Source organism: Dioscorea cayenensis, chromosome 12, assembly GCF_009730915.1.
Source record: "Dioscorea cayenensis subsp. rotundata cultivar TDr96_F1 chromosome 12, TDr96_F1_v2_PseudoChromosome.rev07_lg8_w22 25.fasta, whole genome shotgun sequence".
Lineage (NCBI taxonomy): Eukaryota > Viridiplantae > Streptophyta > Magnoliopsida > Dioscoreales > Dioscoreaceae > Dioscorea > Dioscorea cayenensis.
Genome location: NC_052482.1, coordinates 16134500 through 16152990, shown reverse-complemented (window position 1 = coordinate 16152990; position 18491 = coordinate 16134500). Strand labels below are relative to the sequence as shown.

Below are 18491 nucleotides of genomic sequence, written 5' to 3'. Positions count from 1 at the left end.
AGGATCTTCTGAAATCTCCTTAACATAGAATACACATTGAGATACGCTTTCAAAAACATGTTCAAGATTGTTCAAGTCAATGCCAGAAGATATAAGAACTGCACTTGATGCTTTCACCTCATCAATAACATTTTGGTAGTTGTATGATCAAGAGGCTTCATACTTTCGACTACTTTGTCCTATAGGAATAATACAATATTTCTCAAACCTACGGGGATAAAAGATAATAAATAATAACAAATAAGTAAATCTAAATAGAGTGAAAATAATTTTACCCTGTAGGGTTGATGAAGATAGGCCTGCACTAGTGTCAATGTTGGCATATGTGTGTTGTTCTGGGTTATATATGTTCTTTGTCTCGAGGTTCACTCTCTTTCAACATCTTTTGAATTACTTTATTTTGGATTCAGTATTTTCTCTTTTCATGTGTGTTGTTTATCTCCTTTATATATCTTCTAAGTGAAAGTCCAATACTTCCTTTGAGTTTGTCCACTATAACTTTATTATATTGATCTTAGTGTTAGCTCTTTGATTTTGCGTTTTTCTTCCATTCCTATGTTCAAAGTGAATTTGTTGGGTTATGTTTGCAGTATCTGTAAATCCATGTTTGCTTAAGCCTTGCGGCGACTCGGGTATGGCTGATAGTTGTCCTTTTTTTAGTTATTGCGGCGGTTGCCATGTGCCTGACTGTGGGTTAGTGTGTGATAGAAACTGTGGAACCGAACTGAAACCAGACAAGAAAAAAACGGGCATGGAATCGACAAAACCATAACCTTCCTGAAACCAGAACCTCAACCTTCATATAAGGTTCAGTTCAGGTTCTAAAATTCAAAAACCATTGGTTAAACAGGTGGTTCAACTGTTTAAAAAACCAATGAAAAAAGCCATGTATACAAGCCATTAGTCATGCATACAACAGTCATGTGACCGTTTTGACCTTTTGTTTTTTGTTTTTTTTTAATTCTTAAAAATTCACATTTTTTTACTATAAATAACTCACTTCAATCTCTAATTTCTGCACACTCAATTGCTCTCAAATCTCAATCTCTAATTCTCTCTTGCAAGTTGCAACCTTATTCTCTAAATTCTCATATACTCAATATTTTTTATATTATTAATTTATTTCTGCAATTTTATTTCTATTAATACTCTTAATCTTTTCATTTTTTTTCTCCACACCAATTTCGTTACTTATACTTTCTTTCTTTTTAATTTACTAGTCATTTTTAAAAAAAATTTACGTTAAAAAATTGCCAAGCTCCAAAAGTGGTTTTGGTGAGACATAACATTTTGATCCTGATCATGATATGCCAATGGAACATCCAACCCAAGGAAGTGAAAGCAATCCACCATCGTCATCACAACGGCAAGGAGAGGCAAGTGGGAGAGATTCAAACTTCAACACCTTCAAAATTCATTTCAAATAGACACAAGTGTTTCTTCTAATTATTGCAATAAAGTTTACAAATATTCAAAAGGAGGTGGCTATGTGACTTTTACCAAACATTTGCAAGCAAAGCATCCACTAAAGATTGGATTGAGCAAAGGACAATCTCAAATATTCAGGTTTGCTTCTCCTTCTAACTCTACTCAATTATTTCGTTATAATGAAATATAATGCATAACTGGATTAGCTTCGATGGTTGCTATTGATCATTCATCATTTAGCTTTGGTGAAAACTGGGTTTTACTAATTTTTGTCAAAATTATGTAAATCCTATTTTTAAAAAAAGTTTATAGAAATACTTTCAAAAGACATCTTTTGAAATTATATAAACAACGTAGAATTAATACAATATTTTCAAAACAACAATTTTCATGTTTCTCTTTGTAGTGATATTTGGAGTGATCATTGGTGTGCACATTCCTATATGGGTTAAACTTGTTATTGGGTTGATGAAAATAATGTTTTACAAAAATGATTACTTGCAAATAGATGTTTTGATGATAGGCATACCGCCGAAAATATATGTAAAATGATTTTAGATATTTTGTAAGCATGTATATATTGGTTAATAGAGTTATTTCAATTTCTTTTGATAATGCATCGGCTAATACCGCTTCCATTTTTGAGTTAAAAAGAACTTGTCAACCAAATTTTTGTGAAAAATTTTCATATACATTGCTCATACCATATTTTAAATTTATGTGTACAAGATGTTTTGGCTAATGAATTCAATCAACATAAATCTCCAATAAGACAAGTTATTTCATATTTTTGAGTGCATCCACAAGTTATGAAAGAGTGGGGAAAGTTTTGTAAACAAAATAGAATGAAACCAGTTGAACAACTCCTTACAGTTCCCGCCTCAAGTGTCCCAGTTGAACAAACATTTAGTAATAGAGGCAATATTTTAGATGAAAGATGATCAAGGTTAGGTCCGGAATCATTGGAAACACAAACTTGCCTCGATGATTTGGAAAGAGCTAGACTACAAAGTCAAGATGATCTTATATATCCATCATTATCAGACGAGTGGATAAATGATGGCTCTAGTACAACAATGGCGGGTTCCAATTCCAACTTCTCTGATGATAAAGCAAGCAATTAGCCATTTCAGAAATGTGGGAAATATGTATAATAAAAATTAAACAACTACGTGAGCTTTGATTCCTTTATACCCTGAGAGGATACGTAGGCAATCTAATATAACTAAGTTCAAGCCCTTTATTTATTTTTTTTTTAATTTCTTCTCCTATTGTACTTTTTTTAAAATTATTGGTTTGAATTAATACTTTTATTTTTTTCATATAATATTATATTAAATTAATTCTTGTATTTTTGTAAAAATTAATCTACCTTTTCCCCTACTCATTGCATGATTCGTGTTCATTTTAGTTTAAAATATTTGATTATTTAGTTTAACAAAAAACTAAAATTCAAAAGATAAAAAAACCCAAACCATATGAACCGTCAAACCATAATCATTAAACTAAACTGTCGGAACTAGAACTGCAACCGAATCAGAACCAAACCGCCAAGAACCTTACCAAGGCAATTAGATTCTGATTCAAGATCGATTTGTTTGAATCGGAACCGTTGGTTCAGAAACCAAAATCGGCGGTTTTTGAACTGTGGCCACGTCTACCTTGCCCATCAATTTTGACCTTTTCCTCAAGGTCTAAGTTTGGATATTGTTGTTGTAGTGCACCTAGGTCCTCCCATGAAACATCTTTAGTTGATATTGAGACGTATCAAACATGCTTGCAAGATAACTGCCTGTTGAGTTAAAGGGCCTCGTTGATTTGTAAGAAGTAGTAGGGGAACTATGACTGCTGAGTGGTCACCCACACATTTCTTCAAAAAATAGGCATGAAAAAACAAATGGATTTTAGCTTCCAGTGGTAATAAGAGTTTGTAAGCCATTGATCTAATCCTCTGTACGATTTGAAAAGGTCCAAAATTACTCATAGAAAGTTTATGATGATGGGATAGAACAACTGATTATTGTTGGTACAATTGCAACTTAATAAACACCCATCCCAATCGCCTCCTTGAAACTCCACTTTAGCCCTTTATTTATCGGAAAATATCTTCATGTGGGCCTGATCTTGCAATAAATTTTGTTTCATCTAGGCCAACAGTTGATCTCTTTGTTGTAGCAGCATAGACATAGCAGTTAGGTCTTTGTCATTAGAGAAATACAATAAGAGTTATGGTGGCTCACATTCATATACAGCATAGAACGGTGTCATCCCAGTATGGTAGTGATATGTTGTATTTTACCAGAATTCCGCCCACGATAAGAGCTCTAACCACTTATGATGATTGTGGAATGTAAAGCAGTGCAAATAAGACCCAAGACATTTATTAAAAGCTTTTTTTTACCATTCAATTATGGATGATAACTAGAGGACATGGTTATTTTAGGGCCCTGGTTGTGAAACAGATGGTACCCGAAATTAAAAGTAAATGCCATGTCCTTGTCCGTAACAATAGAGCAGAGAACACCATGCAAATTAACAACATGTTGTGTGAATAGCTCTGTCACACTTGTACTGGTGAAGTCTACCTTGTGAGGAATAAAATGGTTGTGTTGGGGCAATCAATCAATCACCACCATAATAATAGAATATCCCTTGGATAATGGTAACCCCACAATGAAATCCATTGCAATATCTTCCCATATCTAGTGAGGAATATGTAAAAAGTTGTAATAATCCCCTTGGTGATATATAGTCTTTTTAGCTTGTTGACAAACCATACAAGCATTGATATATGCAACAATGTCTTGCTTCATGCTCTTCTAATAGGATTGTGGAGCCTGATGTTTCACATATGAATTGTTTAGAATAGACAGTAGGCCTTTCAACGATAGTAAATTATTTTTGCATGAGAAATGAGTATATGTGTTGGCGTTGTATTGTAAATCACTAAGTTACTGTAACCATTGATAATTAGGCTAGAAGCAAGCCAATGAGAAATAATAGGATAGAGCATCTGTAGCTAAATTGTCAATACCACACCTGCACTCGATAGTAAAGTTAAACACCAAAAGTTTGGGCAACCATTTATATAGTTCCATGGTTTGCATGGCCTAATTATTCCAAATTTTTGTGCTTGTAGGTATGTTCTAATGACAAAGCTTTGGCCAAGTAGGTAATGATGAAATGTTTTACAACTTCTTTGATAACAAACATCTCCTGGGTGTATGTTGATTATTGTTGCATTCAAGCTGACATCTTTTTGGAAAAGAACGCAATATGATGCTTGTTTTGGCTTAGCACTGCACCAATGCTAGTCACTGAGACATCTATTTCTAATAGAGGGATGGTGTTTTATGAAAAGCCTATAATAATCACTCAATCCTAAAAAGCCCGCAATTGCTTAATGGATTGAGGCACATGACAGTTTAAAATGGCAGTAATCTTATCGTTATCCATCTAAAATCACTATGTTAACACAATGTATCCAAGGTACTCTACTTGTTGCACTCCAAAACTGCATTTTGATAGTTTAACAAACAAGTGATTCACTTGCGTGGTCAATAGGACGATGTCAAGGTGCTGTAGATGAAGATCCAGAGTGGTGCTATATCCAAGAATTTCACTAAAAAAACTAAGTATAAACTTAAGTGCAAACTAGAAAATGTTGTTCATTAGGGCTTGAAATGTTACTGGAGCATTTGCCAACTAGAATGACATTACCCACCATTGTAAATGACCATGGTGATTACGAAATGCTATTTTATATCTTCCTGCAATATGTATCAACACCTGATGATATCCAGAACGCAGATATAACTTAGAAAAATATGATGCAAAAAAGACCTCATCTAGTAGCTCATCAATTGTGGGCATAGGGAAGGAGTCTTTAATTATAATAGTATTAAGTATAATCATTACAAAAGCAATATTGTCACCCAATGTAATTGATCCACTATAATGCATCATTGCCCTCAAATCATAGAAAATCAAATTTCACAAAATTCATTGGCATAGATAAAACATTCTTCTGATCATACTGTGTTAATGTGCTAGAGAAGTGCTAAGAATTGGATTGTGAGTGCTAGCAAGGTATTGTGTTTCCTGAGACTAAGTATAGTTGGTGATAGTTGCCAAATATGCTTGTTGTACTTCACGTAATTTTGCTATGCTTGCACATGTTTGTTCCAACCACTGAAAATGTTCATCTCTTTCTTTTAATCCATCACAACATACAAGGTATATAGTTTAGCTGTAATATCTTTTAGCCGGGTATTATCAAGCATTGGGGAGGAAAAAGCACAAAAGTATTAGTAATGGGTAATTAACAAAACAACTAGATCTTGTAATAAGAGCAACAATAAGCAATGTTTTGAGTACCTTGCAATCAAATCTGGTGAAATAGCAACAGGAAATCAATCCCATGAAGGATTCCATAAGGATACAAAGTAATTTGCAGTCAAATCTAGTTCAACAAGTATGGTGTATCAACTCCAAATATCAAAATCAACCAGTAAAGGAGAAATATAAGTTCAAAAAAATAACATAACCAGAGTTCAAAGCTCCATACTGGTAATCATCCTCTCTTGCAAAAGAATAACCAAGCCAACCTTCAGATTTTTCTTCAGCGGCCTCCTCTTCAAGCCATTATTCCCTATTTGTACCCCCTTTGCCAACTAGTCAATAATGAATTCCTTTACGCATTGGGTGGGCCTACTTACTCTCTAACTGCTACATTTCTTATCTTTATTAACTATCTCATGATTGGTCGCCTGGTACACATTAGTTGCCTTAGCTACTAATACTGACCCACTCCCCTTAATTGGCTCTCTTTCCTTGAAATCTGTTCTCATTGACACCTTAATGGGATACATGTCTTGTGAATACGTAACACGGCCTCTCCATTTTGGTCACCACCATTGTCTCCACCAAAGTCCTCAGTGTCTCCTACCCTTCTTCTCATCCATTATTCTCAAACTTATCACTTCCCATCATGGGCCCCATCATCTCTTTCTTGGCCACCAAACAAACACTGCTCCTCATCAATGCTTACCCCTACTTTACCTACTCTGCCGACCTAAAAAACATGCGCTTAGAGTATGGGTTGTTCCTACTTTGCAGCCTCTGGTCATTGACCGGGAGCTATTGTACATGAATCTGTTTGATGCTATAGCAGACGTTATGTATTGAGCAATGGAGAAGTTGGGTGGTGGTGATTCGGGGTTTGTGGTGTCGGAGACAAGGTAGCCGTTGAGCGGTGATGCAATGAGTGATGAGATCGCATACAAAGAGGTCATTCATATTTTTAATGTTTTAATGTAGTTGACTAGTATTTGGTTGCTAGTATTATGTGTTTAAGTTGTATGTGCATTAGATTCCTCTAAATCTATCTTATAGAGGGTCATGTTATCACTCTATTTTATAGACGATCATGTTTCCCACTTTTGTTCTTCCAAAAACATTGGTTGATCATTGTAGTTGATCTGGCCCGCTTTTGCAAGGACTTTTATTATCGGAGAGCCAATTTAGAGCATCTAAATTGGGCCAATATTGCTCTAGTCCCCAAAAAGAGTGACACAGTGGGGATAGCTAACTTTCGCCTAATCAGTATGATAAACTCCTTACTCAAAATCATCCCAAAGATCCTCGCAAACAGCTTGAGTGGGATGATTAACAAACTTGTAGACCCCACCTAGACAACCTTCATAAAAGGTAGAAACATAGCTGACAAAATTGTTGTAGTTAAGGAATTAATCTTAAACATCTAAAAGTGTAACCTAATGGGGGCACATCGTCAAAGTTGACTTTTTTAAGGCTTTTCACATGGTCGACTGGGAGTTTCTTTAGGATTTACTCATTGCTCACGGATTCGATAATCACTGGATTGTATGGATTTTGACGATCTAAAACAAATTGAAGGCGAGGATTTTAATTAACAATGCCCCACAAGTTATGGTAGGTAACAACGTGGGCTTAAGAAAGGAGATCCCCTCTCCCTTCTTTTGTTCATTTTGGTTGTAGATGCGTTTAGTGCAATGTTCAATCATGCACTTGCAACTGGTTATTGCATGGTGTCCCGCTTAAAAACCATAGGAAAATGTGTCATCTATAATCTGCAAATGACCTGCTGATTTCAACTAGAGGACTGGGAGACCTAAGGATCTTTAAACTTATCCTTTACCTCTTTAAAGCTACCTCTGGACTGTTAAACAAGATGAATCTTACCTAACCTCTCTTAGTGCCTTGCCGGCACTTGCCATGGCCATCCCTCTCTCTTGGCTCTTTTTTTTAAAGAAAAAAAAAGTTAGGTGAGGCTTGAGAAGTTTCTAACTAGTGATAAAGATGATAAGCTTCCCCACAATCATTTAATGCTCCACCACTTTTCTCTTTTTTTTTTTAACTTCTCTTTCAGTTTCTCTGATAAGAGAAATCTTTATTGAACAGTCATTAAAAATTCACCAATAATACCTAAATTAGAAACCATTCTTTCCTAAAGGTCCTGACAACTTATGTCTTAGTTCTTAGAGTCTAGGAACTCTTCATAACAAGTCCACTTATTTACTTATGACTTGTGAGCCCAAAATCTTCCATAAACGTCCTCAACATTTCTTGTTTGGTCTTTTACACAAGAAAAGCTCAACTTAACAATCCTTGGCAAATTATAATAATGCCCTAAAAAGAAATTCCCTAAAAGTCACTTAGAAATTTGATATGTTACAATATTGCCATGTATTATGACAACCAGAGTACCTTACATCCTACAAGAAATCCATCCTTTTCATTCAAAGTCAAAAGATAACACAATTTAGTACTAATTCATTCTTGAGAAAATAGAAGAAGGAACCATGGATATACAAAAGATTCACATGAAATATAACCTAGTAGACTTCATAACAAAAGAATTAATACTAATGTGGTGTTGATCCTCCTATGGCTGAAGACATAAGCAACATGAATTTGCATAGTTAAAAAAAATGATATGAAGATATAATTAGTTCTCAATCAAATTTTCAAATGGGAGAGATGCTAACTCAAACATTATGACCAATCTTTATCACATGGTGGTGACTGCATGTGAAGCTCCTCTTGTCAAATATGACAACACCTACCCTTAATCACTAGTAGGTTGGATTAATTAATCACTAGAGCTTAAGTTGCTCCTCGTTTACCTATAAGTACGCAAGGAAATGAAGGCCTTAAACAGCACAAGGGAGAGTGAAAACAAGAGAAAGAGAATGAGTGAGAAATTTTTTTTTTTTGAGAGTTATTAATTTTCTATTAATTTTCTTATGATAAGAGAGGATAAATTATTCTCCTTGTAAACAGAGAAATTGTACCTAATAATTTTCCACCTAATGAAATTCTTAAATTCTTAATTATTCATGATTTTTATCCTAATTTCTATAAATTTTTTCTACATAAATCAAAGTATTTTTTTATTTTTATTATTATTTTCAAATTCTTTAAGGTGTGACTCTACTTTATTCGATTCGACTTTTTACAACATTTTCATGCCAATAAAATAAAACCATAAAAATAAAAATTTCTAATGCCCATTATAAAGAACAGTTCTATCTCTTTAACATATAATTGAATTGCATAAACTTTTTACTAATTTTCATCCAAAATAAACAAACCAAGTAGGCAAAATAAGTTTAAAAGTTAGTATGATCTGTGAAAATTTGAAGCATACAATAACACAATTTAGTACTCACATGTTTATTTTGCAAGTAGGGTAGAAGTATAACACATAAATATAATTAATTTTATAAATTTTATATTTAAAATTTTGGTAAATTTTTTTTGCCAAGTTTCAATACAAACCAAAAATAAATAAAATTGGTTAAAAACTTTTATACTACCTTCAAAATTAAATATAGAACAATACAAAAATTTACATTGTACCTCAATCACTTGTATTATTTGTGCGATTTTTATCTACAAATCAAATGGCACACTCGATCGCATTGATTTATTTGACCGAATTAACCCTAAAGTGCTGGTTATTACCCTGAATATTACGTTATTTAGTTGCGTATGTGTATGTGAGAATATTATATTCCCAGAATTTGACAAGTGAATTTTTTCCTCATTATACTTTTCACTAAATTATCAAAATATCAATTTTAAAAAATTCAAAAATAAAAAAAAATCATTTTTTTATCCCATATATATTTTTGAAATAAAATTATATTTATTGAAATATCTACAAAAACATTTGAGATAAAAAAATTTTTTTTTGGAAATATTAAAAAGAGTGATGCTATTTTTAGCGAATAGATTTTCCGAATGACATGGATGCCCAACTTGTCATCTGCATCCTCATCCACATCATTATTTTTTTTTATATAAACTTCAAATTTGAACCTTAAAATTTTTTTAATTCTTAAAATTTCAAAAAAAATTTATAAATCTATATCTAAAATTATAAACCCAAATACTACAAAATCTATACCCTAAAAACTAAAAATTTAAACCCTAAACCTTAAATCTTAAGCACTAAACCCTAAATCCAATGCCCTAAACCCTAAACAAGAAATCAATCATTCCAGTTTAGGGTTTAGAGAGGGGTTTTCGGTTTATCATGTTTATTTTTACGATTAAATATTTAAATTTAGGATTTAGATAATAAAGATAAATTAATTTTTTTTTTCTTAAAAAAAAAAATGACGTGGACGCTGACATAAATGTCAGACATCCACACCATTCGGGAAATCTATTCGATAAAAATATCATTACTTATATTCTAACATATTATTGTTTTATTAACTAAATAAAAATTATAAATATTTTGAGATAATCATATCCTATTTCAAAGCCCGTAAACTAAGGTGATGTTTGTTTGCAAGGTTTGGATTGGGAATGGAGTGGGAATGGGCCCAATGCTTTGTTTGGTTGGAAGGCTTGGGAATGTGGGAGGAATCTATGAGAAATGAGATGAGGGGAGAATGTTGATTGCCATTCATCCCATTTTCATGAGGAATGCCCAATCCGGATCATAAAATGTCCATTTTACCCCTGACATTAAATGCTTTCCCATCCAAATTTTGTCATTTTTTCCCTTTTCCTTTGGTCATTCAACAACAACAACAACAACAACAACAACAACAACAATAATAATAATAATAATAATAATAATAAAATAATTAAATTAATTATAAAATAATAAAAATAACAATATAACATTGTAAAAAAACAACATTTCCCACATATTATAAAATGATAACAATAATAATAAAGATTAATTGTAAAATTAATTATAAAAAATAAAAAAAATAAATTAAATAAATTATAACAATAATGATAACATATTACAAATAAAATAATTTTATTAACTAATATATTTATTTATTTAATGTTCACTCAATAAGGGCATAAAAGACATTTCCCACATATTTCATCTTTTTACTTTCTCCATTCCCAATGAATTACTCTTCCATACCCTCCAACCAAACACAGTTTTTCTTCCATTCTTAATCCATTCCCCCTTATTCTCGTTCTTAACTAATTCCTCCTCAATAACATTCCTTGCAAACAAACAGTAAAACCACCGCCATAATCCAATTCGGAATTCCGTAAACTAAACCGCCTCAATTAGGTTTAAATCATATAGTGCACACCCCTTCCTTTCCTGGTTCTTTTGCCCTAAACCCTTGCCATCTCCAAGGCTTGAAAAAGAGACACTTTTGATTCAAACCCTACTTCTCCTGCTTCATTGCTTCCTCTCATGGAGGTAGACGACGACCCTAAACCTCCCACTTCCGCGCCGGCCTCCACTCCGACGCCATTGCCCCAACCTCCTCCTCCTCCCACCATCGCCGTTCTCCTAGCTCGCCCCGCCGCGGCGCCCCGCCCCGACTCGGACTCCGATCGAGAGGGCTCGGCGCCTCCTCCGCCCTCTGGCGCGGAGTATGAGGTATCAGAGGAGAGCCGGCTAGCCCGTGAGCGCCAGGAGAAGGCTGTCCAAGAGCTCCTGATGAAGCGCCGGGCTTACGCCATGGCTGTACCTACCAACGATTCAGCCGTTCGCGCCCGCCTCCGTCGCCTTGGCGAGCCTGTAACACTCTTCGGCGAGCGCGAGATGGAGCGCCGTGACCGCCTTCGCTCCATTATGGTTCGGCTTGAAGCCGAGGGCCAGCTTGATCGTCTGCTTCGTGCCCATGATGATGAGCAGGCGGCGGCTGCGGCTGCTGCCTCTGTTGAAGATGATGAGAACGTGCCGCAGGAGTACCCGTTCTTTACTGAGGGATCGAAGGAGCTCATGGAGGCTAGGGTTTTGATTGCAAAGTATTCAACTGCAAGAGCGGCGGCTAGGTTAGATAGGGCTAGGAGGAGGAGGGATGATCCTGATGAGGACGTGGGAGCTGAGAGAGAGTATGTTTTGAAGCAAGCCAAGGAGTTTGTTCTTGAGTGTAGTGAGATTGGTGATGGTCGGCCACTTTCTGGTTGTTCCTTCTCTCATGATGGGTCAATGCTTGCCACCAGGTATGCCTTTTCTTTTACCATAATTTTCGCCCTGCAAGTTCAAATCTTTTTTGCCTTGGATTTGGGTTTTAGAAATTGAATCTTTGCTGTTGTACTTTAATGCTGATGAGTATGATCAAAGTCTGTTAAGATGTAGATGAGATACAGCTTACATTTTTCTAGCAAATGGATTATCTATAATCTGATTGAAGAAATCATAATGTTATATGCATATGACATTCACGCCTGTGAAATGGTGAAATTAATTGTATTTGGGAAAATTATCCTTGGAGATCCTATATGAAGTGGCACAAAGAGTAAAGTGAAATAGGTTGCTTCAATTGTGCACGTTTAAAACTGGATGATGGGATAATGCATTGATTTGATGCATCAAACTGTTGACAGGATTTCCAATCAACTTGATGAGTTCTTATCCATCTTGAATGAAACACATTTGCACCAAGTAGTCAACATAATCAACTTGGAATACTATTCTCTTTAATCATCAAGTTTGAGGAAGGGAAAAAGATCACCAATCATATTTTGGAACCTCTTGTGACAGAAGGTGTCATTGTAATGGACGAACATGTAAAATTGATGGGTCAGTAAGGTCAATAGTACAAAGTATAGATGAAGTGCCCTTTGAAGATCAAAACTTCATGATAGAAGCTAACAATCACTCATCTCTAATCTATTTCACCAAAATTTATTATATGGTAGTCAATTGTGGTTGTTATTCTATCTCAGTTCATTGATTCCATTATTGTTAGCAACATATTTTGCCGATTTACAAGATGTAGGTCTTATAAGCGTCCGTCAAGTCGAGGCTATTCAATCAAAGTTGATGTAGATTAATGATTACCTTTATCTGATCTTGAGTTGAACAGTTGAAGTCCATGTAATGAGAGTGGTTGGCTGGGCATGAATCTTGTGCTTCTAGGGTTCCTTTTTCTTCCCTTTTGGTTTTGCATCTTGAATGTTTTGGATGGCTTTTCCATTAAAAACAATTATTATGAATTCTTGTGCAGACGCATCAAACAATTCAAACAGTATGTATTTAAGTCAGTGTTACTTTTGACCTTTTTCTAGATTAAGTTATTTTCTTTTGATGTGGGGTTGGTCTTGCACTACTTGTATTATTTAAGTAGGGCTCATTTTAGGATTTTATGATTTTATTATAAAATAGAAGACAGTTAGTGTAATAAAATTTGTTAAATTAATAAATTTTACCTTTTTCTATTTCTGACTCCTTATCTCCATCATCTGTAATCTTTAGTCCCTATGGTGATGCAGATGTTTATTGCTTAGGATCAAGTACCCACTGCTGAATCCATGCATCTACCTAGTTGGTTTGTATGGTTTGTTACAATGATGTGAGGACAGTGATCCTGACATCCTGTTCCCAACTACATCATAGAACCTTGAGATCATCATAGTCATAATCAATTATTCCATAGATATTTGTTGTAGCAGCTGTGTTCATTTGGGAGAGCATTTTTGGTAGATCTATTTATTGTAGCCAATTACTCAAGGCTCTCATTTGTGTCCCCATCTGTTTAACTACATAGAACATATGGAATTTGTTCTAGTAAACATGTAGTGTTGTCTTTCCTTGTGAACAAGTGGAACCTATTTGGCTGTTTGCTTGATAACAGCCATTAATGTATATTCATGCAATCAGCTTTGTTTCATCTATACTATCAAACTAACCTCTTCCTGCCTTTGATAATTTCAGGGATAGATCCATTGGATCTCTATTCATGTATGCTGATTACCATGATTGTGAAATTAAATGCTATAGCTAACATTTGATTTAGTTGACAGTTAGGTTTTTGTTTTGTTGGAATGGGGCCTGACCTTGCGGTCTTTTTAGGCGGGATTATTCCCTGTTTAAAGGTTTTTATCAAATTTTGCTATCTTATGCCTTGAGGCAATGTTTGTAGGAAACACCTTCTGTATTTATGCATAAACTCTTTTGTCTTAAATAGCACTTAGTCTTGTTTGGATGTATTCATATTCATTGCTGAACTTGATATTTCAATAGTGTCATCAGAACCCTATGATTAAAACTTGTATTTGTGAATCATGATCACTTTAAAAGGAATGAATGGAAAAGGAGTTCAGCCTAGAATGGCAAGATTGTCGGCTATATGGAGAAATTTTAAAATGCCTGCTGACATTCATAAAAAGTATGAAGCATTCATCAAGGCTACAATATAAAACACCCTTATTCCATTTTAAGTAGTGAAAATGTTGCTGTTGTCAAGCCTGCAGTATAGCTCAATAAGTAAAAATAACAGTGATTGACATTTTATTAAGCATGCATTTATATTGTGTTGTCTTGTTATGATGGTTTTGAAGAGACTGAAGATATGATCCAAATTGCAAACTAACGTAATCCAGATCCCTGTTGGGTTATTGTTGGAAGGATTCTTATTTTTTAGTACCTAAGTTGTGGATATCTTAAGATGAATAAACTTTCTTGTTTAGAAATCCTTGAATTTCAAATTCATTTTCTTTGAATTTTCATGATTATTGGTCTTTTTTATCTGTGTGGTAGGTGCCATTGGTCCAATTTAACATATTGCATAATTATGGACAATCTATGTTTCATTGTCTTCATTTCTTTTTTCAGTTTTCTTTCATTGATTGATTGTTTTCCATAGCTTTAAAAGTGCATTCTTTATGGTAGAGGATTTAGTATCCCTTTGTCATGAATTTGCCAAATCTGAAATTGTTATTGCATGTACCTGTTTATTAGCAAAAAGTCAACCATACAATCATTGATTTTGCCTGATCATGGGCTGAAATCCCAGTTTATGATATATTATAAGTTCAGAGCAAATCATATTTGTTCTTGACATTCTTTTGTATAGATGTTACATTTTGACCTGTCAGGTTTCTTCTGTATCTCTTCATAAGAAATGTATGTCCAATATCATTAATTTGTCTGTGGTTCCTCCATTTAGTGCTTGGAGTGGAGTGGCAAAAATTTGGAACATGCCTCGTGTATCACAACATGCCATCTTGAAGGGTCACACAGAGCGTGCCACTGATGTGGCATTTTCCCCTGTGGAAAATTGTGTAGCAACTGCATCAGCTGATAGGACTGCAAAACTTTGGAATGATAGTGGATCCCTTTTGACAACTTTCAATGGCCATCTAGATCGTCTTGCACGTATTGCTTTTCATCCATCTGGAAAGTACCTGGGAACTGCTAGTTTTGACAAGACTTGGAGACTCTGGGACATTAACACTAGCACTGAATTGCTACTCCAGGAAGGCCATAGCAGAAGTGTGTATGGGATCAATTTCCACCCTGATGGATCTTTAGCTGCATCATGCGGCCTTGATTCTCTGGCTCGTGTTTGGGATCTCCGAACTGGAAGAAGCATTCTTGCCTTTGAAGGTCACGTTAAGCCAGTAAGCTAGCCAACTGCTCAGAACAATGTTTTGCATGTTAACCTTTCATTAACCAATTGCACAGCAGTTCCATGTTACTAAAACTCTGTTTCTATTGTATCAGGTTCTCAGTGTCAGCTTTTCTCCTGATGGCTATCATTTAGCCACTGGTAGTGAAGATAACACATGCCGAATTTGGAACTTGAGAAAGAGAAAGTGTGAATTTGTTATACCAGCACATTCTCATCTTATTTCACAAGTGAAGTTTGAACCACAGGAAGGCTATTTCCTCGCTAGTGCTTCATTCGATACTAAAGCAATGGTACATGTTATAATTTAATTGTAGAGTTTTATATATTTATATATTATTTTTCTCTTGGTTCATTCTCTAGACTAACTATCATGAAACTTGATTGATATCAGATCTGGTCTTCTTGTGATGTGAATCCTATCAAAACTTTGGCTGGCCATGAAGCAAAAGTTACAGGCCTGGACATTTCACCAGGTAAGAGAACACTGCCAATATTTATCTTTTCTCATCTCTCTTTAATTACAATCACATTAGTTAGTGTTTATTTATGGTTTGTTTGATTATGGGAAAGATTTTAAAGAACTGAATAAAGTAGAAAAAATTGGTCTGGATATATTTGCCAAAACATAATCCAGTCGATTATTCGATTTCACTATTTGACCATTGGTTACAATAATTGAACAATTCATCTGACTGGGATTGGAATTGCTAGTTGTTAATATGCAGTTGCTTATGGTGAAGTCTGCATGGTCTGGCCCAAGAGAAATAAGAAATTATTTAAAATCTAAAAAGCATAGTCATAAAGACATATCAATAGTCTTTATGTAAAATAATGTAAAAAAATCAAAATAAATCTTGAAAAAGAAAAATCAAACTCTCAGCCCAAATAAATAACTTTATTTGGGACAACTTTAGAATATTTTCTGTTGTAGATTGTCTAGTTTTCTTTTACACTTGAAATTAATTTCGTGATTGAAAAATTCATGTTCTGGATTCTGCAGATGGACAGTCAATAGTAACTGTGGCGTATGATCACACCATCAAGCTCTGGTCCTGTAAAGCTACCAACGGAAAAGAAAAGGCCATGGACGTTGACTAATCATAACACAAGTCAAAAACACCAATCTCCACAACTTTCATCAAACTTGTACAATTTTTAGCATTCTCTCATTACTAGTTTTGTACTTTTTAGTTTACTTTCAAGAAATGCAGGCAACCTCTTCATCTTATTTATTTATTTATTTATTTATTTTGACATAGCTTCAAGAATTAAAATCATCAATCCAGTTCATGAATGTTCATCAGTGCGCATTTTTTATAAAATGCATACAAACTCAACTACGAACACCTTCAAATTACACACACTCCACAAATTGCTCTTAAAATTCAAACACACACATATTTATAGAGAAAGAAATTGCAAATGCATGGATTGGTTCTCAAATTTCTTTTTTAGGACGGTTTCGAACTCGCGGAGTCGCCGGAGCCGCCACTTCCTCCAGTTCCAGCACTCTCGGCGCATCGTCATTCTCATCATCCTCTTCTTCATCATCATCATCATCATCGTCTTCCGCATCTTCAACCCCGTACTCTTCCTCTTGCGCCATTGCTTCATTCATGAGAAGCTTCAAGACAACCAAGAAATATAGTAATACTCAAAGAGGCATTTCATCAAACACTTATTGCACATTACTATTCTTTACCTCCTTAACGAACTTCTCATCAAGATCATCAGCAATGCGGATGGAGACAAGGATGGTGCCGATAAGAAGAGAGAGAGGCAGCACGAATGCGAGGATGAGGGTGGAAGATGAGGGAGGCCCGGCGTGGACCAAAATAGAATCACTGCGTTTCGGCCGGCGAGGCCGGTGGCACCGCAGTAGGAGGGTCTGGCGTGAAGGGAAAGCAGTTAGAGGAGGTGAAGAAAGGGTGTAGGATTGTGTTGGTTTGGAATAATAAGCTTTGGGAGATGAGAATGTGGTCATGAGAATGGTGAGTGAGTTGACTGTGTTTGCCGCCATTGCTTGCACTTGGAAGTGTTGGGTGTATTTTGCTGCTGGTTGGTTATCTATAAATAATGACTAGTGTAAAAGTTGGAGCTAACGCTGTGGGCTGTGGGTTCAATATATGAAAATGATGTACTGATATTGATAATATAAATTTTTAAAATGAATTTTTTAATATTAGAGGTATATTCTCAAATTTTAAAATATATATCAAAATTTTTTCTTATTGTTTTTATATTTTTAAAACAAAACTATAGAGGAAAATATTATTTCAATAAATCTTCTAAAACGTAATAAGTAGATATTAAACACCAACGTGTTAATTCTTTTCAAATTGTTTTAGTTTTTTTTTTAAATATTCTTGCTAATTATGGTATTTTTCATATATTTATTTTCAAAAACGTACTAATTATAAAAAAAAAATTCTTTTTTGTTAACATCTTTTCAAGGAAAAAATGATATTGTGAAATTTGGAATATACTGATATATATATTACTGGATTATCTACGAACTAAATAAAGTTATCTTAATAAATCCTCTCAAACAATATAATTAATACATTTAATAAAATGTCTTAAGGTAAGAAAAAGGGGTTCTAGTCTCCATGACAAACCATAAAGAGGTTTTTGTCAAAATGCAACAAAACATTATTTGTCTTTAGTTAGGGCATAGCCTTTATGTTTCCTTGACTACAGATGTGTAGTTGTTGTATTTTTTTCCTTTGCTTATATGTTAGCTTTCGCTGCCATGGGGTCAACATCGTGAACAAGGTGGATCGCCCCCACCATTCACATGCAACTCTTATGTGTCTTTTGTTCCTTGTCTTCCCATTCCTAACTTTGTTTTTGCTTGTTTTTATTTTTATTTTTTTGTTTAGTTTTTAAACTTGATAACCTCATATGTAGGGAAGAAAGATACGTTTTTGTCTCAAAAGTCAAACAAACTACACATTAACCAATATAATATTAATATATATATATATATATATAGTTTTAGATACATTCGGTTGACTGTAAAAATATTTGAATGGAATAAATATTATTTTTGTATAGAACAGTATAGTTTCTAATTTTTCTAAAAATATTTCAATAAATCTTCTAAAACGTAATAAGTAGATATTAAACACCAACGTGTTAATTCTTTTCAAATTGTTTTAGTTTTTT

At 34.4% G+C, this 18491-nt stretch overlaps 2 protein-coding genes across 2 annotated transcripts; one reads left to right on the top strand and one right to left on the bottom strand.

The window, feature by feature from the left end:
• Nucleotides 1-11041: 11041 nt before the first annotated feature.
• Nucleotides 11042-16555, top strand: LOC120273890 (U4/U6 small nuclear ribonucleoprotein PRP4-like protein). Its single transcript, XM_039280630.1, has 5 exons — nt 11042-11910; nt 14859-15312; nt 15416-15613; nt 15715-15796; nt 16324-16555. Exons 1-5 carry the CDS (start codon nt 11153-11155, stop codon nt 16419-16421), a joined length of 1590 nt encoding a protein of 529 aa, XP_039136564.1. The 5' UTR covers nt 11042-11152; the 3' UTR covers nt 16422-16555.
• Nucleotides 16556-16581: 26 nt separating this feature from the next.
• On the bottom strand, nt 16582-17438 carry LOC120273891. Its single transcript, XM_039280631.1, has 2 exons — nt 17026-17438; nt 16582-16947 (listed from the first exon to the last, which is right to left on the bottom strand). Exons 1-2 carry the CDS (start codon nt 17341-17343, stop codon nt 16762-16764), a joined length of 504 nt encoding a protein of 167 aa, XP_039136565.1. The 5' UTR covers nt 17344-17438; the 3' UTR covers nt 16582-16761.
• Between the last annotated feature and the right edge of the window lie 1053 nt (nt 17439-18491).

Excerpts from the sequence above, each read along its gene's own strand:
- LOC120273890 (XM_039280630.1), top strand. The coding sequence starts at position 11,153 with ATGGAGGTAGACGACGACCCTAAACCTCCCACTTCCGCGCCGGCCTCC. Across the intron at positions 11,911-14,858 it reads GGGTCAATGCTTGCCACCAG|TGCTTGGAGTGGAGTGGCAA; the intron begins GTATGCCTTTTC and ends TCCTCCATTTAG. Across the intron at positions 15,313-15,415 it reads TTGAAGGTCACGTTAAGCCA|GTTCTCAGTGTCAGCTTTTC; the intron begins GTAAGCTAGCCA and ends CTATTGTATCAG.
- LOC120273891 (XM_039280631.1), bottom strand. The coding sequence starts at position 17,343 with ATGGCGGCAAACACAGTCAACTCACTCACCATTCTCATGACCACATTC. Across the intron at positions 16,948-17,025 it reads ATGAGAAGTTCGTTAAGGAG|CTTCTCATGAATGAAGCAAT; the intron begins GTAAAGAATAGT and ends GTTGTCTTGAAG.